Source organism: Penicillium macrosclerotiorum (assembly GCF_028827735.1).
Source record: "Penicillium macrosclerotiorum strain IBT 26536 chromosome Unknown utg000001l_segment0_segment0, whole genome shotgun sequence".
NCBI lineage: Eukaryota > Fungi > Ascomycota > Eurotiomycetes > Eurotiales > Aspergillaceae > Penicillium > Penicillium macrosclerotiorum.
This window is the reverse complement of record NW_026643081.1, coordinates 2097920-2120078: the sequence shown is the minus strand read 5'-3', so window position 1 is coordinate 2120078 and position 22159 is coordinate 2097920. Positions and strand designations below refer to the sequence as shown.

At 47.2% G+C, this 22159-nt stretch overlaps 10 protein-coding genes across 10 annotated transcripts; 8 read left to right on the top strand and 2 right to left on the bottom strand.

Moving 5' to 3' along the window:
• Positions 1-81: 81 nt before the first annotated feature.
• N7462_000707 (uncharacterized protein) lies at positions 82-434 on the bottom strand (the record flags this gene model as incomplete). The annotated part of the gene is made up of 2 exons (XM_057072433.1): positions 82-186; positions 360-434. The coding sequence occupies 2 exons, from the start codon at positions 432-434 to the stop codon at positions 82-84; spliced, it is 180 nt and encodes a 59-aa protein (XP_056938963.1).
• A 1061-nt stretch (positions 435-1495) lies between these two features.
• Positions 1496-2196, top strand: N7462_000706 (Cyclophilin-type peptidyl-prolyl cis-trans isomerase; the record flags this gene model as incomplete). The annotated part of the gene is made up of 4 exons (XM_057072432.1): positions 1496-1544; positions 1598-1770; positions 1843-1974; positions 2044-2196. 4 exons carry the CDS (start codon positions 1496-1498, stop codon positions 2194-2196), a joined length of 507 nt encoding a protein of 168 aa, XP_056938962.1.
• Positions 2197-2338: 142 nt separating this feature from the next.
• pfa4 (putative palmitoyltransferase with autoacylation activity Pfa4) lies at positions 2339-3868 on the bottom strand (the record flags this gene model as incomplete). Its single annotated transcript, XM_057072431.1, has 5 exons — positions 2339-2539; positions 2560-2745; positions 2940-3239; positions 3306-3477; positions 3534-3868. 5 exons carry the CDS (start codon positions 3866-3868, stop codon positions 2339-2341), a joined length of 1194 nt encoding a protein of 397 aa, XP_056938961.1.
• A 262-nt stretch (positions 3869-4130) lies between these two features.
• On the top strand, positions 4131-6834 carry N7462_000704 (putative DNA mismatch repair protein; the record flags this gene model as incomplete). Its single annotated transcript, XM_057072430.1, has 3 exons — positions 4131-4537; positions 4592-4980; positions 5030-6834. 3 exons carry the CDS (start codon positions 4131-4133, stop codon positions 6832-6834), a joined length of 2601 nt encoding a protein of 866 aa, XP_056938960.1.
• Positions 6835-7284: 450 nt separating this feature from the next.
• Positions 7285-8380, top strand: N7462_000703 (DUF1295 domain protein; the record flags this gene model as incomplete). The annotated part of the gene is made up of 2 exons (XM_057072429.1): positions 7285-7997; positions 8050-8380. 2 exons carry the CDS (start codon positions 7285-7287, stop codon positions 8378-8380), a joined length of 1044 nt encoding a protein of 347 aa, XP_056938959.1.
• A 2099-nt stretch (positions 8381-10479) lies between these two features.
• Positions 10480-11379, top strand: N7462_000702 (uncharacterized protein; the record flags this gene model as incomplete). Its single annotated transcript, XM_057072428.1, has 1 exon — positions 10480-11379. One exon carries the CDS (start codon positions 10480-10482, stop codon positions 11377-11379), a length of 900 nt encoding a protein of 299 aa, XP_056938958.1.
• A 667-nt stretch (positions 11380-12046) lies between these two features.
• Positions 12047-12450, top strand: N7462_000701 (uncharacterized protein; the record flags this gene model as incomplete). The annotated part of the gene is made up of 3 exons (XM_057072427.1): positions 12047-12052; positions 12091-12180; positions 12235-12450. The coding sequence occupies 3 exons, from the start codon at positions 12047-12049 to the stop codon at positions 12448-12450; spliced, it is 312 nt and encodes a 103-aa protein (XP_056938957.1).
• Positions 12451-13445: 995 nt separating this feature from the next.
• N7462_000700 (GNAT family N-acetyltransferase) lies at positions 13446-14219 on the top strand (the record flags this gene model as incomplete). The annotated part of the gene is made up of 2 exons (XM_057072426.1): positions 13446-13830; positions 13987-14219. The coding sequence occupies 2 exons, from the start codon at positions 13446-13448 to the stop codon at positions 14217-14219; spliced, it is 618 nt and encodes a 205-aa protein (XP_056938956.1).
• A 4192-nt stretch (positions 14220-18411) lies between these two features.
• On the top strand, positions 18412-18641 carry N7462_000699 (uncharacterized protein; the record flags this gene model as incomplete). The annotated part of the gene is made up of 2 exons (XM_057072425.1): positions 18412-18542; positions 18563-18641. 2 exons carry the CDS (start codon positions 18412-18414, stop codon positions 18639-18641), a joined length of 210 nt encoding a protein of 69 aa, XP_056938955.1.
• Positions 18642-20181: 1540 nt separating this feature from the next.
• Positions 20182-22068, top strand: N7462_000698 (uncharacterized protein; the record flags this gene model as incomplete). Its single annotated transcript, XM_057072424.1, has 4 exons — positions 20182-20385; positions 20445-20520; positions 20579-20889; positions 20947-22068. 4 exons carry the CDS (start codon positions 20182-20184, stop codon positions 22066-22068), a joined length of 1713 nt encoding a protein of 570 aa, XP_056938954.1.
• Between the last annotated feature and the right edge of the window lie 91 nt (positions 22069-22159).

Below are 22159 nucleotides of genomic sequence, written 5' to 3'. Positions count from 1 at the left end.
ATTCTGTAAAGCTAATTGGCCGTTTTTTGACTACTCAATTTATTTCCAGCACAATGAAGTTGTCCAACTCGGTCACTTTTTTTACTTCCCGTTGTGAAGCGGTAGTCGCTTCTCTGTGAATAATTCGCTGCTGACTGGCGAGACGATGTCAAAAAGTGAAGCCTTGAGGAAAACTTTACCTGGATTCTGAGGAGTCCTAGAGAATATGGGACTGGCCTGAATTTAGCAAATGGTCTTGTTATCCTTTCGAACGAGACTTTGCCTACCTTCCACAGGTAGAGCAGAAAAGGCGCTGTAAAATTCTATTAGTGTCCTTTCCCGAAACGCCCAAGTTGACAGCTCCTTATTTCTATTCTTACCTCTGCGGTATTCTGAGTGACTGTATTCTTGTCTTGGAAGATTTTCAAAACTTCGTTGGAGTCTTGGACAGTCATGTTGTCCTCCGGCACAAAGTAGTTCACTGAGAAAGCTAGTTCATAAACAGAGATCAGCAAAGGCTAGGCGCGTTTAGTATTGGCCAATGCGGAATCCTACCACCACCGGATCTCTTGCAATTCTCACTACAATAAATGAGTTAATTTGCCCCTCAAGATCAAATAGACCCGGGGAAAATCTCACCAATGACAGATAATTGCTTCTGGCGGCCGTTCTGGAAGGGTAATGCGAACACTGTCGCAATTGCAATGGCCTGTATATGTCATTTCTAGCGAATTAGAGGGAATGCCAGTGAGGTTGCAGGTTCAGCGAGGACCCTTAGCGAAAGATGTCTTGCGCTGTGATTTTTGGGGCGGGGGCGGGGTTGTGCCAAATAGCGTCCACGAATCTTGCGGACGGTGTTGGATTCCGCGAACCTGCATTCAAGTCGGCATGCAGATTGTCAGCGGTGACGTCAGCCACAGAATCCGGTCCAGACACCGAGTTTTGATACATTGCAAGTTGATTTGACAGGGGTGATAAACGAAGGGATTGACTGACTGGGCGTAGTCATTGCCAAACCTCTTAGGGTCGCCCATGGGGGAGCGCCTGGTGGTGATGGAGACGAATGTTGGTTTCAGGCCCCATCACATCACCGGTCTTAGCGCCCGAAGTCGTGGTCACACAACACTACGAAATACCAGGATCTGGCATGATCTCCATTACCATATGAGCACTCTAGAATATGTCCCAACGATGTGAGCTCAAGTGGTGTTCCAAATATTGCACAAACAGAAACGCCCCAGCCACAACCAACAAGATTGGCCTTTGCTGCTGTAGCCGCCGAATGCATAGGCCGTCACCATACCATGGCCAAACGCCAGCCAGTCATTGCACCAACATGCCCCACGGGAAATGATGTTAGCCGGAAGGGCTTTCCTAAGATCTACATGATCGGGTGATTAACGTGGGGTCCTTAAGTGACTTTCTCTTCCTTTTAAGCCCGCCCTTTCTCGATCTCTACTGCCGAACCCCAATTAATCTTTTTGAATCTAGACATTCAATATTTACCCCCGTCACAATGGCCAATCCCTACTTTGATATCCTGTACACTGACGCGGAAGGCCAAGGTAAACCCATCCCCATATAATGGACCAACCTTGAGAGATTAACATAGCCAAAGAGGAACCCTGGGGTCGCATTGTATTCAAGCTCTATGATGATATCGTTCCCAAAACAGCCGCCAATTTCCGCGAACTGGCAACCGGCGAGCATGAATTTGGCTATGCTGGGTCGAAATTCCACCGGGTGATTGCTGGCTTTATGGCCCAGGGTGGTGACTTTACCAGAGGAAATGTGAGTGGCAAATGCAGATGAAAGCAACAGGCTTTGGCACATGGGCTAATATCCCTTCTTTCATCTAATTAGGGAACGGGTGGAAAGTCAATCTATGGTGATCGATTCGCTGACGAAAACTTTGATGTTAAACACGACAAACCATATCTGTTGTCCATGGCCAATGCTGGCCCCAATACGAACGGATCCCAGTTCTTCATTACCGTAAGTCATACAAGTCCAAGGACACTGACTAGTTGAAGTATGGAGACGATCAGGCACTGATTGAAATAGTTCGTACCAACACCTCATCTGGACGGCAAGCACACAGTCTTCGGCGAGGTTTTGAGTGGCCACGAAATAATCGAACAGATGCAAAGCAAGAGTCTGGACAATAGCGGAGCCACCGATGGTGTCATTCAAATCATTGCCTCAGGAGCAGAGTGAGACTTGGATGAAAGGTTTAATGCATAGCCTGTTCATAAATACAGCTCTAGATAGCAATATAGGACAAAATATCATACAAAGATAGACAATGTCTTGGAGTGTTGAATTTAATCTCAGCCGCAATAGATCTATGTTGGTATCGTCACTGTTGCCGCATTTTCTGTTCCATCAAAATGCCCAGAGGGATGTCATCTTCGTCATAGAATTCCACATCCTCGTCGACGCCAAAATCGCGCAGACGCTCCCCTTCGGCATTTCGCCAGGACTCCTCCCCCTCATCAGAATCATCTCCATAGACCGGGCCGGGCTGGCGCTCGTCATCGCTTGCATAGTTTTCCGGTTGCTCAAAGCGTTCATGGAAACGCCTGCGTCTTTGCACCTCATAAACTCGTCGGCGGCTGAGATCCGCTGCTTTGCGGCGATCGAACGCTTCAACCTCGTGCCTCGCAGACGCATAGGGCCGGTGAAAGTTTGGATCATCATCAGGGGTGTGATTTGCCGGCAAAGGAATCCGATCTGGATCAGGGGGCGGCCAAGATACACCTGGATCTGGTTTTGATAACTCGGATTAGAATATCTTTATCATGGAATAGATGTCTTCGATGAATGACAAACCCTCGAAATCGTTGGTCTCGAATTCCCAGCCATTTTTCCGATCGGGGGTAACGGCAAATGGCCAAAACCAGCTGATAATCTACGAAAATGGTAAGGACGCCAGTTAGGAAGGCAGAAACTCGGCTTACATTGATGCTCCCGCCCATGCCTTGTCTGATGTTAGACCAAATGCCAATATCGTAGGGGAACTCTTGTTTCCTAATTCGAATTTTGACCCCTCCAGGGCCCTCCAGATATCCGCCAAGGACCCGTGCTCTGCGAACAAGCGTCTCGTGTCTTTCAATCTCCCAGGATTCAATGGTAGTAATATTGAAAGCGAGAGACCAGAGACTGCGCAATAACAGAATGAACAGAGCAAAGACCGTCATGCTATTGACGACGAACAAAATGAACAGATGAACAAGCTGTCCCACCGTGGGACCGAGGTACTAGAAAGGTGACCATTGCAATTAGAAGGAAATCCCACCTGAGCAAACGTAAATCATGGATCATACACTTGGCAGATCCCTACTTCTCCACACAATAGATCCACGCTCCCATAACAGGGTCTCGAGATATCCCATCCCAACAACCGCGTATAATAAAAAGCGAATGAAATGGGGGAAAGTGAGATGTGAAACACAATTTGATGTCCAAGGACAGTGGTGGTCCATTTTAGGAATACATCTAGATCTATATTAGCTTGGCTCATTCTTCATGTCTAAATTCATGTAAGTTCCAACCTCTTGCAAGTTTTGCAGTGGTGAGCTCTAGGAGGCTTGTAGGCTTCACATCTACGGCACCAGCGCTGCCGACCGGTGGTTTTATCTTCTTCCTGCTGTGCGGGGGTTGCTGACAATCGAGATTTCTCAAGCCGACCTGGATCTACGAAGCATGCCCGGAAATAGCAAACCCAGATGCATAGGGCGAAGATGTTGATCTTCCAGCCTTCATCTCTCCGGAGCGGCGCGGCTTCAAAGTAGAGGAAGAAATACTGGGAGGTGTAGGCGAGGAAACTGATAAGTACACTGACAGCTGGGATGGCGAGCTGGGATACTTCAAAATCATCGCCCAACATGTCGAATCGGACCTCTTCCTTGGTTCAAGTAGAGCGAGTTGAAAAACGGCCATAAATTGACGTGTTGTTTATTGGGAGCGATGACTAAGCACCGAGCATGATCTCTGGCCGAGTCGACCTGGACTTGAGCTTGCTCGAGTACAACTTCTCTCCATCGTCAGCCTCTCATCGTTATGAAATTATATATTGACGTCATGTTTCATGGTTTTAAGGGGCTCCAGAGAAATTTTGTGTGATGTGTGGCTAATCCTTCGCCGCCAAGATGCCGATCCAGGCACTCCCACAAGCAACCATCCGAGCGATTGGGTCAACATCAGCCATCTCTGATCCATGCTCAGTTGTCAAAGAGCTTCTTGACAATGCTTTGGATGCGTCTGCTTCATCTCTTTCAATTGAAATTTCACAAAACGCACTGGACGTGATCCAATTAAAAGATAATGGCCATGGCATTCCCGCTGAAGATCACGTCTCTGTTTGCAAGCACACATTTACCAGCAAGATTGAAACCTTGAATGATCTCAGGCACGTCGGTGGCACCTCACTAGGCTTTCGTGGAGAGGCACTCGCTAGCATTGCTGAAATGTCGGGCGGCGTCACCGTCATCACACGTGTCAGGTCGGAGGTTGTCGGGTTCAAGCTCAAGTACGGGAGAAATGGGGAGCTCCTTGAGTTAGTCCCTTGTGAAGATTGAACTACTGCAAAATAGACTAACCCTTGAACAAGATCCCAACGAATGTCTCATCCGGTCGGTACGACTGTTCGCATTTCGAATTTTCTTAAGGATGTCCCGGTTCGGAGAAAGACTATTCTAAAATGCGCTGCAAAAATGTTGGCGAAGACGAAGAAGCTTGTGCAGTGTTATGCCATGGCTCGTCCATCGGTTCGAATCTCCCTCAAGGTTCTCAGGGCTCAAAATGAAAACAATAACTGGAGTTATGTACCTCCCGTAAATGCCACTATTCCAAATGCTGCTATAAATATCGTTGGACGCGAACTGTCTTCCTGCTGTACGATCAAAAAGCATGCATCCGCATCTAACCTCGATGAAGATGGCCACACACGGGGTTCAAACTTATATCACATTGTTGCGTTTCTTCCGAATTCAGACACAGGTATCAATCCCAACTTCATTGATTTGTCTCCGTTTGTTAATGCGCGCAGATTTCAACAAAATAAACAATGCGGGCCAATTTTTGAGTGTTGACAGTCGACCGATGTCAACCGCAAGTGGAGTCGGCCGTGAAATATCAAAATTGTTCAAGTCTTACATTCGACTGATTCCCGCGAAGGACGGCAGGACAAAGAAGCTTTCAGATCCATTCTTCTGCCTGCAGATCAATTGTTCTCGCGGAGCATACGATGTCAACATTGAGCCTGGCAAAGACGACGTGATCTTTGAAGATCTCCAGCTCGTCTTATCATTGATTGACACTCTACTGAGTGACCATTATGGATCACTGCCTGTGGTGATCAAAGGAGGATTCGCCAAGAATGGTGATAAACAAAATAAACAAACCAGAAAAAGTCACGGGGGCACTGGGTTTGAGCTTTTGATGGCTAAAAATTCCTCAGCCCAGCTATCCAACCAGCAATCCAAAGATATCATTGAATTGGGAGAGGAGCCTACTATATCTTCACCTCATGAAACTTCTGTTGATGGGTTTCAAAACGACGTTCGGGAATCCTTGCAGGGCTCCCAAGAGGAAGAATCTCGTTTTATCAATCCCTGGTCTATCACACGCCTCAACGCCCCGTATCGAACATTACCAGACAATTATGCCAACCAGGAGAGAGAATCTGGAAAGTCTGCTGTGCAGTCATCCTATAGCACATCGGGCCCATCAAGACCACTCATCTCAGAAACGCTTAGAGCGACATCACCAGTGAATCCCCAATGTCCGGCTTCCAAAACCGACAACTCTTCTCGTCAAAGATCGTCAACTCAAATTTTGTCCCGTAAGGCAGCACGTGAACGTGACAGGGAGCGATACGGCAATGGAGCTTTAGACACGTTGTTTCAACGCACCACCCAGGCATCGCTGTTCCATAGCTCCAATTCTAAACCGAACCAGACTGAAGAGACCATCCCTCTCTCCCAGCTTGTGGAGCAGAGATTTGCAACCCAGTCAGATGATAACGTCTTGCAAAGTCGTCAAATCAATCAGGAGAATGCTTCACGAATTGCAAATTCCACGGTCGATGATGATCGAGCATCTACGTCCTCCCAAGACGACGATAGACCAGTCTCGTCCGAAGGAAACCCTAACATAACTTCCATAGACAGCGGACGAGGCTTTCCGGTTCTGGAGAAATGGGCTGCTAGCATTAAAGAAGGCTTTGGCTCGAGACCTTCTTTTGAGTTGGACAAAGCACTTGAATTTGAGAGACGAAAAAAAGAGGCAAATCAAATCTATCGGGATCGGTATAATAATTTGAAACCCCAACGCTCAAATCCTATCCCGAATTCACCACATCGCAATCGATACATTTCTGCGAAGGCAGTCTTAACTGGAGACCGAGCTGTTCATGAGTCCGACCCGCATATTTCTCTTCAGCAGCTTGATCCAAGGTCATATCTGATTCATCCGCATGGCGGCGATAACTCCGATAAGCCATCAAGAGGAATTCCACGTGTCCGGCGAGTACCCAGCAGCAAACTCCCTATGGAACGTATACCAGAAGGTTGCGATCTTCATGATGTTGGCTTAATTCTCCCGGCGCATATGACTACTATATCCAAATCACTTAGCTTGGCCGCTCCGTATGATTGCTTTATGCGCTTTGAGCACGACTTTGAGGCACTCAATGCATCTGGGGTAGAGGATGCCGTTCCGCTCTGGAATGCGCGACTGAATGCTATCATCGATGAGCAGTATAAGCCCTGTGACGAATCTGGAACTCTCGGCTCCCAAATTGATATTTCTTCGGCTGTAAAGAAACATTTGGAGCAATTGCAATGCAGCTAGAATAGCCACAGTCCCTTGCAGAGCCTCTATGTGCCACGACTTTGTTCATGAAGAACTGTCGCCTCAATCGCCTTATCTAACACATAAATATCCTTAGCTCCATCGATAACGTACTATATTATTTTGGTGGTCTTTTAGGCGTTCTACCGGCGGAGATTATCACTTCATCTAGTATCTTTCCTGCTCTATAATTTCCGGTGCATTGGTTTACATGTCAGATACAACTATCACTTGTTGCAGCCATTAAAGGAAGAATGACCTCGTACTCCTCCATGTTCTACGGGAGAAATCCCGGTAATCCTCGACCCGAGAAGTGCCTGAGTTTGGTCCCGTTACATAAAGTTGACATCAACAATCAGGGTCTACTCAAAAATATAACCTCAATCTTGCAGGACACGATCACTTGGAAATCTATATTCCTATACTCTCGCCATTTTATACTGGTCCAGTATGGCGGGCATTCCCACTTATTCTATGATTGACAATAGGCCGCACCCCCGGGCCTCCTCGGTCTATTCCGGTAGACCGAATTTTCTCATGACACCCGGGGATATCGGAATCTTGAAGTCCACTCTTTTGCCATCGTGTGGCTTTTATTTCAGCCTCTCCATCGCTGCCTATGGGATCGCAAAGGTGACTGATCATGTTGAGATCAAGGACTGGCTCTGGCCGTCCGGCCAAGTTCTCAATGCATGGTGGAACGCTATCGGCAGACCCATGTACGAAACGAACATCTCTCTCCCGGATGCTTGGAGAGGTCTCACTTGGACTGAGAAGCTTTTACTTGGAGGCGTGACACTTTGGGGGACCAGGCTGTTCGCGCGCATTGTAAGTCGATCTCTGGCCCGCGGGAGAGACGATCCGCGGTATGATGCTTGCAAAAAAGATCTGGATTTCTGGAAACTGGCGCTCTTCAGATTTTTTCTTCCAGAAGCTGCTTTTCTCAGCGTCATCTCGCTGCCAGTAACGGTGCCATTCTGTATGGGCGACACTACTCTGTCGCTCGAGACGAATTCACTAAGCGTCATTCGCGCGCTTGGCGTCGGACTGTTCAGCTCTGGCTTTGCCCTGGAATTAATAGCTGATGCTCAACTGGAGCTGCACCGTAAGGAACGCGAGGACCTATGCCGCCATGGGGTCTGGAGTTTGGTACGACATCCAAAGTAGGTTCTCCTTGGGTGGCTCGCCATTGAGATGACGCTAATGTCCACCAAGCTATCTTGGTGATGCTCTTGTCCACCTGTCATTCGTAATACTCAACTTGACTGACTCTTTCAATCCAATTGTACTTTTGGGACCGTTGGCCAACTATTGTTTCCTGCGTCTAGTGGGAGGAGATAAACGTGGCGAAGAAACCCAGCAGAAACGGTATGAGGCTAGTGATCCTCATAAATATGCGCAACTAAAGGATTGGTGCGAGGAGAAAAACAGCTTTTGGCCATCCCTGCGAGACTTGGCGAATCCTTGGTCTTTGGCTGTCCTGGGATGTGGCCTGATTGGAGTCGTTCTGGAGGAATTCGTTCGAACTACTTTCACTATGCGGTAGTGGATCTTGTGAGAAGGTAGAAGATGTTTCGATTTCAATGTCTCTTCGGATCCATTGGTTACTTTTCAGTTGTTTGATCCTTGTCTTTTTTTTAGAGAGTAGGAAAGGACCGTCATTGCCCTTATTAGCCTTGTAGGCCGTTGACCATCTATGAAGGGGCATCACGTGATTTATGGGAATTGGAGACGCCCTCTTCACTACGCTTACCACGAGACATCTTTTCAATCATCATCAAAATGGAGAAGAAAAAGAAATTCTCGACTTGGCCACGGCGCTACTGTGCCGCAGCCGCAGTGGGTGCGCACGAAGCATCTCGGAAATAAAAAGTGGGTGTGCTTGCACTCAATCGATCGGACCAGATCCACCGACGATGGTGTGGACACCACTTGCCGACTTCACCCCGGTTGGCGCATCCCAGTCAAGCTCCACCTGAATTTGGGAAGATGAAGGGTGTAAGGACTGACCATTCTGTATGGAGTACGAAGTATGTTTGGTACTATTGGTTCGCATCCCAGCCCATCCCAGGGTATTTGAACCTCCCAGAATGCTGATGCTTTTCATTGCTGGCCGGGCGATGATCAGAATTCTATTCGCACCGTTGACAAGGCTCTCAATCACATTCAACGGCGCTCAAGGGGCGCTCAAAAGGCGCTCAGGAGCTTCCTTCCGTCCAGAAATTCAGCCCGCCACACAGCTGCCTTGCGACGAGAAAGGAGTATAGCGCGAAGTTTGAAGCCAATCACAGCGCGCGAGGTCGGTCTTCCCGAGTCAAACAAACACGCTTGAAAAGCCGGGGCCGTCGCGGGTCAGGCCAGTCTCGTCGTATTCTTCAGGGAAGCGAAGACCGGCCCACGGGGGTTTTCATGTGGGTCGCTTCCTCTCACGGAAACCGCTGCCGGCCAAATCTACTCCGGACTGGTGTTTTGAACCATGACCCTGGGGAAGTAGCCGCCATGTCCTCCCGGGCATCGCCCCCTCCGATAACAGCTGAAAAAAAGGACCATCTAGATCTCACCGGCTTACGTCCAACGTCTCATGCGCACTGGTCTCTTCCTCGGAAAGAGAAGGATGGGCGAAAAGATTCATCCAAGAAAAGTATCCTTCATTCGGCAGTTCGTGTACCTCCGCCGCGGTAGTCGAATCATGTCGCGGTCTGCGGTGTGCGGGTGGAGCTGCCATCCCGTGCACTCGATCCACTCAAACATGTTCATCCACTCAATCTCGGAACACCTGCAGAGTGCCAATCTCAATCATCCGACTGGACTCAAGGTCTCCCACCCGTCATGCACGGCTGGGTGACAAATCCGGGCAAATAGCTCTTTGTGGCCATGAAGTTGCATGTCAATCCCCATCTGCGGCCCTAACTCCTCTCCCGAGAGAGTCTAAATCACCCTGAGCCCACCTGCGTCCCTCTTGGGGTCTTGAATCGGGCCGGCAACAGAGCTCGTGCCCATCGATCGACATACTCCCATGAGGCCGGATCAAGATCCTGACTCATGATTCCCTCGGTGGCCCCAGGCCAACTCCACCGTTCTTGTCTACTTTCCGTCCGCGCTTTGTGCAGATCCCCGTCCAGACTGAACGCCACGCGTGAACTAAAACTGCGTCGAGTTCCATTCGGGGTCATCTCGCTCGCCTCGGAGACTTGTCCACCCCTACAATCTTCAGCCCGTGTGTGCGGGTCACCACTCGCGATCCGCTCGCTCAGACTTCCAACCTGTCAGATTCTAGGACGGGGGTTTCTTGTATCCGCCTGTCTGTCAGACCCTGCAGGTTTCATCCACCAATGCTTGCCTTATCGAGTAGCAAATCACGCATATCAGTCCTCAAGTTGCGCTGAACGCAAGCTTGGGCTTTGAAACTAGGTCTTGGCGGAGGACTAAAATGTGCACTAAACTCGGTGTCATCTGCACCTGTAGCGGCGGGCATAACGCAGCCATTGACAGAAAGGAAGAAAACAGCCTGATGACGGGGTCACCGACCCTTGTTTTCACAACTACAAATCTAGAAGCACACCTCCCTTTTTTGACTCGCCTTCTTGTCGACCCTAATCTACTTCCCTCTTTCCCACCATAGAGTTCTCCATCAGATTCTGAACCATGTCGGAGCCCAGGGCGAATGACCGAGGCCTGTTGCGGCGTGTGATCGAAGCTGCTCTTGACCGTGGAGAGCGCTACCCTCCTATGGCTGCTCATGCCGCTGCCACCGCGGCTCGGAATAGCGGGATGTTCGGGAGTCAGAGCAATGGCATGCCGGACGAAGAACAAGGGAAACGGTTCACCACCTCGACCAACAATCCAGACTCATTAATTCCGCCAAACGACAAGCTTCTTATCTTCCGCGCCTTGACTGGTATCGATAGTGTTCCCGCTCTCACTCAAGCTGGACACTTACTGCGCAGTGCGCCCAACGTCGGCATCTACACACGTGTTGTGAACAACGAGTCCAAGGCTGCGCGAGCATACACCTTCTTCAACTACCTGATCAACACTTGTCTTGGTATTCAAATTGTTGTCGCTGCCGCATTGACCGCCCTCGGCGCCGCCAGTGGACCACACTCTGCCATCACAGCGTTCGGCGCGATCAACACTATCATGGCCGGCGTTCTGACATACCTGCGCGGCTCCGGGCTTCCAGATCGTCTGAAGAGCTATCAGAACAAATGGAAAAACATTCGTGAATATATTGAGCAACGCGAGCGAGAGTTTTGCTTGGTTGGCTGCGATCTCGATGTACAGGAAGAAGTTTTTATCGTGGAAAGCATGTACCAGAGTGTCAAGTCCGAGATGGAAACTACCAAGAGCAGTGGTGATGCTAAAACACAACAACCTGATGATCCCCGTATTCGTCGCTCGCTTTTGCCTCCCTCGCATCAACTCAGTGGTCATCGTCAGTCCATCGTTCCCACTCGGCGTTCTGATGTGAATGCGATGAGCCCTCAACAAGAAGAGCCTGTGAGCCCGATCACTGTTCCTGAGCCAGTCATTGAAAAACACTGAGCGATGATACCCTTTTTTGCTCATTTTTGCCGCCTGCTCTTTGGAGTTTCCCGCAAGCGGAATGCTCAGCTGGCTGATTACCTGGACATGCTATGTTCTTTGTCACAACATCATCATATGATCATGCAGAACCAGACCCGGTAGACAATGTTGGATATGCTCAACTGTGTCTTGATTCTCCCTTTCCACCTAAGTTTGCAAAATATGTCTTATTTTTAACATCATGGGCAAAGCGGTTGGTGTTTAATGTCTATAGCACTTTATTGAACGGAGCATGAACATCTTGCAGGCGTCCACTCAGACCGTTTACACATGCAGATTTTGCAGGTCGTGGATATCGATTCATGTTTAATGTTTAAATACCTGATAATTTAATATTCAAAATTAGCTTAATTTGCCACAGATCGACATGTCATGATACTCTGACGTTTCTTCCTCATTTGGATAGTATCATGTTCCCATTTTGGACCCCTACTCTCTTTCATTTATTGTTTACATTTCTCCATCAACAACTTTTTCTCCTTCACAACTTCTCTTTTTTCTCTTTTTTTTCTTGTTACAACACTTCTAAAATGTGTCTGCTTCATTCCTAATTCATAATGGCAACCCCCGGTTCTCCCTCCATTGCTTGTTCCACTAATCTGGTGAAGATGCTTTATCATTCATCATGAGTGTATGCAGTGCTTCCGTATTTCAATTCATGATCACTAGGGTGGACCCTTTCCAGTTGGTTACATACAGGATGCAGCAGCGTCTAAGGCCTGTGCTCGCTGCCGTGATAGTCATTTTGTTTGTGAGGCGGTATGTTTTCAGATTTGATTCGATATAGTTTCGACGTTGGTATGCACTTTCCAGATTCCACCCATCCTCCTTGGTGATGCTTTCGACCTCATCCGGATTCCTCTTTTCATTCGAGAGCTTTCAAGCCTGTATCGTGACAGCGTTGTGATGGGAACCCCAGAGGATAGAAATGCGTTTACAGAGGCTTGGCCGGAGGAGATGAGTGAGCAAGTCTTTGGTCCTTTCAAAACTCTGGCCAAAGCTTTTGAGGTTCCGGTTACTGCACACTAGTCCACATCCAATCTTCCTTCTAGTCGTACTATTCCTCCTATGAGTGAGTCAGCACTTGCTTCAAAATTTCTTCGCTAATGATTCGGCAGAAAATCCGCGCCGCATATGACCGAACCCTTGCGGAATACAAAAGTTGAAATCCCCACCTTCCACGTCCTTCTCATGCAGCCCCGGAATCTAACGCCATTGCGTACGAGGCTTTGATTCGAACCCGTATCGGACCTTCTGACAATGGATATGCCGGATGGAGCGCTGCTTCAGCTCAGTGCTCATCTTCTGGCCTTCAAGCTGTTGAGAAGCGTCAAGGCGGAGAATAAAGAATATCAGAAAACAATTCGACATTTGAGGAATCGGCAATGCTCACATACCAGCGAAATCGATTCTATTCGCATTTCAATTAAAGGATGGAGAAGCAGCAGGTTCAAACATCTCGCTACAATTGTAGATCTGAAGAACTCAATTCCGAATCGATTTTAATTGAAAAGCTCAAGCAGCAGGGGTGTGGGCATCTCTCTGCGATTAAAATCCGGTGAAGCTGCAAAAGTCTCAATGTTTGTACATTCTATTTATGTCGATTAACAGATAAATCATATTGTAGGAGAGGGGCAACCATGATTCTAAGCTGCAAAAAAGCCTTTCCCACGCTGGCACTATTTTCTATCGATGAAAAGATCTCGATGGCTGGAGAGGCAAAGGACTTGAGGCATGAGAACGTAATGGAGTATACCCTGTGGGGCTTTTATGATACGTATATACGTATATTCGATGGTTGAAGAAGTGGGTGGAGAATTACTTTTGACCCCCATTGTCCGTACATTCATTCGCAATAGAAAAACTTTGTCATGACCCTGACCCACATTTCTCTTGGCTTCTGGCCACCAAGAACTGCAACTCGCCCAAGACAATAACAGGCCAAGCCTGAATCTCGAGTTTACGATCTGAACTCCATCGGAAAAAATTTGGCCTCCACTAAAGCCTCCCAAAATAGCACCAAGATGCCTTTCGAATTGCAGGTTGCCGACCCAGCCGATGCGCCGAACCGCGCCGAGGTCTTCTTCGCCGCGTTCTCAGATGACTTCAACAGGACAATGTTTCCGGTCAACCCGGATGTACATGCTTGGATGATCAAGAACATGCTTGGAGGCGACAATTTCGCGCAACATGAAGTCTTTCTCAAAGTGACAGATTTGTCAAATCCCGAGGTGCCCGTAGCGTTCGCGAAATGGAGACGGCCACTGTCCTCATCTGGTGCCGATCAGGAATCCCACCCCGAGACTCCTATGCAGTGGCCCGTGAGCAGTGACAACGAGCTGTGCGATCGGTTCTTTGGCAGAATGGATAGAGATCATGGAGAGCTGATGAAGGACAGGCCTCATTACTGTACGTGGGTTTCTTTATCAACTCCATTCCTCACATTCTTTTGCTTTTTGGTGCTCGTACTTCTAGAGTTCGGAAATGCGGTCTTCTTTTAAGTTCCATCTTTATACCAATCACTGGGCCATCGGGATACACAGAATCTGGCTGATGTTTAAACAGATCTTGAAATGCTGGCAGTCCACCCATCCTATCAGGGTCGCGGGCTTGCCTCCAAGCTATTGAAATGGGGTCTCTCTCGCGCCGACGAAGAGGGCGTAGAGGTGTATCTCTCCAGCTCACCGGATGGAAAACCACTATACGAAAAATATGGCTTCCAGCTTCAAGATGGTTCGTTCTCTCCGTTTCCTGGATACACACAAGTCAACATGATACGCCCGATCCAGAACTCTTGATTGTAAAGAAGTTCTGACTGTTTTTCGCACGTTGGGGGCATCCGAATTTCATTTCCATATTCTCTTTCATATTTACCCATGTTATTGTAAGCCAGCAGTCAAGCTGGCTTAGGATTTAAACAAGCGAATTTCGGGGTGTTCGAAAGAAGGTTATTCCTGCTACATACAAAAAAAAAGCTTTACGATCAGCCGAGTATTCATACATGAAGCCTCTTGTGAAATAGATTAGTCGTTGAAGCCCTCATTTGAATTATCATAAACCACCCGTGGTGGGTTCCTCGCTCCTGAAGGGTGATCTCACACATGTCCCACCTTATTCCTAGCCCTCAAGATCATATCGTTCAAGTGCTTCAAATCCTCCAGATGTCAGTGGGTTCTCCTTGTCAGGCCCATATTTCAAATATTATAGTGTAAGTGACGTGCAGGCACAAAATCCGATAATGAAACAATAAATTACGCTTGGAACTCATCACATACATCTAGAAATTCCATACGGGCACAGATACTCGTTATTCTACCAGCTTTGAGTCGGATTTTTACCGTCGCGACCGACTATTTCTTCCCAGCTCGAACAAGGAAGGGCGGGGATTGTATGGTAGTTCTGCTGGAACCATCTGCTTTTCACGCATACATCCCTCGAGCTCTCGTGCTCTCTTTCCAAGGATAGGATTTGCTTTTTGTCCCTCGAGTTCTCGTACTCTCTTCTGATAGACTCGATTTTGAAAGATCACGATGCCTATCATCCCTGCGAGACAAGCACCTAACCCTACTCCAACACCGATCGTGACGAGACTTGAACTTGAAGTTGAATTTGAATTTGAATTTGAATTTGAGCTCTTCTCACTCATGTTATCAGCGCTTGCTGTTACCGTCGTGGTGACAAGGGCCGGGGTGGGAGAGACCGTCACAGTGGTAAGAGCCTGGGTGGAAGAGCTGGTCTGGGAAGATTTAGTGGACTCTATCACTGTTCCCACATCCAGTAAGAAGGCATTGTCACAACAATTGCTGCCACTGATGCTGCAGCACCAATGGTTCAAACCACCTTTTACTGCGGGACATGGCAAGACATGTATACCGAAGCTTTCCTTCATTGTTGTACCTTTGCATTTGTTAGATTAGATAGCTCTCTAAGACCCATTTTTTTCAGACTTCATACCAACAGGACAAAGCGTTTTGTTCAGTTGAGGGCAATCGGAGCCCCATGATTCATCTGTACATGCATTGAGTAGGAAGAGCCCTGTATAAGGGCTGACTTGCGCTAAACAAAGCCCTGTTGAAGTGCATATATCGTTTGCTTGATTTCCTGATTTATTGATGGAGCAGCAAGCACTTGTTGATTTTTCTGGAAAGCAAGGCTGCATTTCATCCGTTGCTGCTGTCCCATCACTGAAGTAGCATTGTGAAGCTAGCGTACCTGGCAGTATACTAGCTTGTATCACTAGACAATATAGGACACATTGCCAAATTTTTTCGAATTTGGCCAGCATGACGATAGAGATGGAGGGTTGGTTTCCGTGCAGTCGCGCACATAGCAATTCTTTTTGTTTTAGAAAAAATGTTACGCTAGCGCGGTCCTAGGGGCTCAATACACTAGGCAATGGACTGAAGAGAAAAAGGCCCCAAAGATTTCAGAGTGGACCCTCTGTGTGATATTGCCAGATGTCATACATACGTGACGATTTGTATGGTAATCTAAATGAAAACAGACTATCTTAGGATTTGGCTATCTGAACTCGAAGCGAGCTTCCCAAATAACCGCCCCTAATCCCCTCCCCTCCGTGTCACTAAAATATATAGGATTTCCAGTGAATTATAGAGCGTCCGACTTTTATCCCCTCTTTTTGATCCCATATGTTTCTATCCACTACCTATAACACTGGTTATCTTTTCATTCACTGAAGTATGGAACAGGCTGGGGATATACGGTAACTCGAGGTAGCATGTAAGAGCAATAGAATTGTACAAAAATCTTATTTTGAGGCTTTTTACCCGCTTGCGTCCATATACATACTAGCGGAATGAAGGAGACGCACTCCGTCAATCAGCGCCTATGTAGCACGTGTTATTGGTAGGATGGTAAAATCGATCAGCATAGGTCTCCACTAACCAATCGCGAGCTCAGTCTCATATTGTTCGGCTTGGCCTAGGCTTGTCTTGCTAGCCAACCAAATTCGCAATGACAAAGAACATGCGGAATAGCTGTGCATAAGGTGAGACCATGCTAATGCACACTGAACACTGAGGTCACACTGCTAGCACGTGACAAGATCTAAGTGGTGTATGTAAACAAATCAGACAGGTCCTGTGACTCCCGCAAACCTTACCTATTCCTCGACAACATTAGTCTCTTTCCGCGTAAATATCCAGATATTGTGTGGGAGCCTTAATTGGAGAAAAAATAAGTGCAAGAGCATGATTCAACTAGAGCATCATATCCTGAATGAAAATTGGACAGGGGTTCATCAGACCCCGCACAGCAGGAGTGGAGAATAGTTGGGGGCCAACGCTAAACTAAGGAAAATTTTGTAATACGATACATACGCTCCGTATTCCCTGCCGGCAACATTCTGATTGAGCATTGATCAGCATATACCTACAGGCATATATCTAGTATTCTGTTGCCATCTCTCTTATCTCGATAACGTTTTTGTTTATACACAAAATCATGTATTATTATAATAGTTAGACAGATATCGGGTAGCGAACTCGGTGCTTGGCCGCCTATATGTTATCATACTATCATTTTCCTCTAGGGTTTCTGTACGAGGAATCCTGAACCCTGTCAAGCGATTTGAGGTCCGACGGCATGAGAGTCCGCATAGGAGCTGACATTGCGAAGGTTTTTCAATCTATACCCATGAGCGGGATTTTCAAATTGTAGCCGCCTTAGATTATCTTATATCACTCGTTAATAAGTTTCGAACACGTCCCCTGGGCGGCAGGGTCAATATAAACGATTCGCTTACGAATCTTCAAGAAATATAGTAGGTAGAGCAGAAGAGAAGTAGCTTCAGAAATAGTGGAACATAATACTTCGAGCTGGACCCTTTACATTTATAGTGCCGTGTAATCTCTCCCTTAGTGAAGGAGTAGAAGTATCTACCTAAAGTCAAATAATAGTGCTATATGTCGGGTTACATCATTGGTTCTACCCTATACGAATAGCGTTCCAGCTTAAAAGGCGAGAACAAGCTAGGTGTCAGATCGAGCGGTATCTGCGGTGAAATTAAAAGGGGAGTATAGAACTAAAGGCCAAGCTGCAGTGGTCAGTAGGGCGAAAATCAAGTTAGTAGGGCGGTAATGGTTGCAAGATGCAGGAGTTGAATGGAAGAGGGGAAGGAAGAGGAGCGAGACCGGAGATTTTATGTTCAGGCGATAGAGGAGGAGGTTATAGGATAGGATATCGGGGCGTAAGGATGAGAATGACAAAACTAATCGGAAGCAGTAAATCACATGTCCCTATATCACTAGAAATACAATCCTAGGAAGTTGTTGGTGTGGTATACTACATTGCTCATATTTTTGAGGCTGGTGGCTCTGAAAGGGGGATCGCTAAAGATTTTTTGAACTAATTTATTGAGATAGATTATGTACGCTCAGGTTTCTTACCTCCTAGGTAATCACAAGTGAACTGAGTGTACCTTAGAGTCTGTAAAGTGCGCATGGGATAATCATTAGCCCCGTCTGGTTCTTCTTTCTTCAGGAGGTCAAGCCTCACAAGTTCTATCTACAAGTATCCTGGGGGCATTGACTGCTTTCTTCTTTCTCTTCTTTCGCGAAATTTCCCCATTTTTACTTTTCACAGATCGGGAACCGACTAAACTAGGGACATCCTTGTCACACCAGCAGCATCTGTACTTCTCAGAGAGTACTATGCACCAAATTCACTGAATTGAACAAATGTGCCTCACCTATTACCTATAGACGAAACAGGATCTTATTGTTTCCTCATCAGGACCCAGCTTTACACTAATGGTTAGTGCCTTGTGTGTCCTAGGTGCCTAGCCTGAATATTCTCCTGAAGTTATTGTGGGGGACTATCGATAGCAATAGGTTGGTATAGCAATCACTCATGCCCTTATACTAACGTTGCATGAATAACGAACTTGTTCGTCACTGCAACATTTGGAGACTCTGTCAAATATTATAATATCCTTTCCAGTAGCGATACACTGCAAACGGCTTGCTCAGGATGTCCTGGAATGATCTCTACACCTATGAAACCTTTACCCTCATCAGATTTTGCCGCATCCAGACATTTACAGTACATTGTATGAATCATCTTCTCTTTGCTGAATCATCAGACTATACAGGACTTCTCAGGTGACAAATTAACAGTCTAGAAAGAAGTTGATTCATGCTTCGATCGGCTTCGGAAATAGAGGCAGAGTTTACCACATGGGTTGCAAATATTTGATGTGAGTACGGAAACTAGACTACCCTATTACCGACAAAATTATAAGATTTTTTTTTACATCTGATGAATATCATATTCATCGATTTCACCCAACGCTGTAACTGCCCTTTTTTGTTCCCTAAAACCCTATGGCGGCTTTTTCTGCGTATCTCAGCTGTATGAAGAGATACTTAGCCATCATATACCCAGTCCTGGTCCATTTTTGGACCAAACTTGTTGCCACCATTCCTCACATGGTCAATGATGTGGATTAATTAGGTCCATGGAGTGGAGAAGACCTCAAAATCAGCCAAAGAGTATTGAAAAAGATGAGTGAAAAACACCCTGCGGCCAGCAGGGTTCGCACCGGAATCAGTACGTTAGACTTTCACTGGGCTAAACGGGGTTTCTTCTCATGAAAGCTCTACTTTAGTATATCTGACCCTACTCTCCAGAAGAGAGGCGAAAAAAATGTCCCCTATTTCATTTTCTTTCAAACCCTTCTATGCTCTGGATGCCCTAGTGTCACTAGATAGTCCTGGAAATAATCAGCAAGATGGAATCTTTCCAGATGAAGCTACGTATTTTTTGAACGAGATGAAGATAATGAAAGTCCCTCCCAATACGTCTTATCGAAAATGAAAACTGTTCTCGATGTATTTTGATAGCCATTCGACAGAGAGTGATGAGCAAAAAAAATAATAATGGATAAGAGCTACCGAAATGGCGGTATGACGTCTTAAAGACAATTTTCGGGAATCAACTCATATGTGATTTTCTTTCACGCCGTATTTCCAACCCAGCTACATTTGACTGCATTCAATCGAAACAACGAGGTGATAATCTCGTGGCTGTGCAAGCTTTAACCCACTACAATGGCAGGGCTGCACTGTAGTACCGGGCCTGGCCCCAGGCATCGTATAAGCTTCTAAGCTCCTATAGCGCGGGAAGCCAAGGCTGGAGGATTGTGGTCAGAACAGATTGCCAGATGACATGCCGAAACCCGTTCCAGCTACAGAGCCCAACACAAACGCCTCTTGATTCACGCAAGCTTCTGCTACTGTAGACACGGCATGGCCCCATTCAAAGCTCCGTGCAATCGGGCTGGGCCATAAAGAACCCGACCGGCAAGTTTCCGATCACGGCAAGTCCCCACTCAGGCGCCAGGATTTGCGCCGACGGCCGGCTGACTGGCTGCTTCGGCGTGGAATTCCGCCGATTCTTGGCAATTCGACCAAATGGGGACTACTTTCCGACCGCTTCAAAGCCACGGATTAGCACGTTTATGCGGCTGTAAGGCCTCCTTCTCGCGGATTGTCACGGTTTTAAAATATGCGACGGGGTAACCTTTCGTCCTATTCTAAAGCCCGGTTGGGGGCATTGTTCCACCACTGTGGGCAGTTTTGCATCTGTATATAGCCCAGTCTTCCCGTAATTTAGATAGCATTGGCGCTTTCGTTGTTGAATAGACACGGAAAATAAATTGGCGGTTGCTGGAAACTCATGATAAATTGAGTCGTACATCACCAGTTCATATTCTTCCCTTTATTTTGGCCATAGACTCCCATGGCTTTTACGGATCCATTATCCAGCTCAGAGAAGCCTGAACCAACAGGTGCTACTAGCCGGCCTTCGTCAATCATCACCCAACACAAAGAACCCGATGATAAATTTACGCTGGGATGGCGAGGCCGACTGGCCTTCTTTACTTTGGCGGTGCTTGCACTAATGTCTGCCTTGGATGGGACTTCCCTTTCGGTGGCTCTGCCAGTGAGTATAGTTCCTCTCTTGGAGTCGAGTTCAGGACATATGAGCTAATCAATCTCTAGACTATTTCGCAGGCCCTTCATGGAACTGCAATCGAAGCCTTTTGGAGTGGAACGTCCTTCTTGCTTTCTTCAACAGGCAAGTTCAAAATATGGCATGTTTACACCTTAGAAAGGCTCGGCTAATATCAAAATAGTATTCCAACCAAGCTTTGCATCTTTATCCAATATTTTCGGTCGCCGTCCGATGATATTAATCGCAATTTTGTTCTTCTGCATTGGAGCGATTGTTGCCGCAGTTGGTCACAATTTCACTTACATGCTCGTCGGGCGAACAATACAAGGTGTTGGAGGTGGTGGCATTATTGCCCTGAGTGAGGTGATCATCACCGACTTGGTACCCCTTCGATACAGAGGCCAGTACTTCGGAATTATGAGTGCAATGTGGAGTCTGGGATCTGTGACAGGCCCTATCCTCGGGGGTGGATTTGCTGAGAATGTGACTTGGGTAAGTCAAATACGAACGTATCGGGAATGAATCTAACAAACACTTCCCTAAACACAGCGGTGGATTTTCTATATCAATTTTCCATTTGTCGTCGTCGGAGCCGTGTTTGTGGTTCTCTTCTTGAATCTCACCATCGTCCCAAGCTCGCTGGCAGAGAAGCTTCGTCACATCGATTATGTCGGAACAATCATTTTCGTCGGCAGTCTATCCTCTTTCTTGATCCCTCTCACTTGGGGCGGAGTTTCATATGCTTGGGACTCATGGCATACTCTGGTGCCTTTGATCATTGGTGCTGTTGGACTACTCGCCTTCGCATTTTACGAATATCGTTTCGCCACTGATCCCATTATTCCCCCAGCAATATTCCAGAACCGCACTGCCACCGCCTCATTCATTGGTAGTGTCCTCCAGGGTCTGATTTTATGGTGCGCCCTCTACTATCTACCTTTATACTACGAAGCTGTGAAGGAATACAGCCCGATTATGTCTGGAGTCGCGGTCTTCCCCGAGACATTCACAGTTGCCCCGAGCGGAGTGGTTGCTGGTATATTGATCACGGTCACCGGTCACTATCGTTGGGCGATTTGGCTTGGTTGGGTCATTTCTACTATTGGTCTCGGTCTGATGTGTCTTATGAAGCCCACCACTAGCATTGCGGGCTGGATTCTGCTCAACGTCGTTGCGGGTCTCGGGCTTGGCATCCTGTTTCCATCGCTGGGATATGCTGTGCAGGCATCAGCCAAGCCTGAGAACCTTTCGATTGCAGTCGCAATGTTCAGTTTCTTCCGTGCGTTGGGACAAGCAATCGGCGTCGCTGTGGGTGGTGTTGTGTTCCAGAACCGCATGTACACGAATTTGCTCAAGTACCCGGCGCTTGCCCCCATGGCCAGCGCATACAGCCAGGACGCCTCGGGCCTAGTTCAAATCATCAAGGGCATGGCTGATGGGGCGAACAAGACACACCTGAAAGAGGCTTACACAGATAGTCTGCGCATTGTGTGGGCAGTTTGTTGCGCAATCTCCGGGGTGGCTCTCCTCGTCAGTTTGCTGACTCAATCATATGATCTTAATCAAGCGTTGGAAACCAAACAGGGACTTCGTGAAGAGGAGCCGACAGAGAAAGACATCGAGGCTTCCGTTGATCGACAAGTTCAACAGACTACTCCATGGGCGTATTGATATTCAGAGTTGCTCCGTGAATGATTAATGATTGATGGCATCTGTCTAGAGTGTACAGCATATTTTACATAGTTCAAACTCCATTCCATAC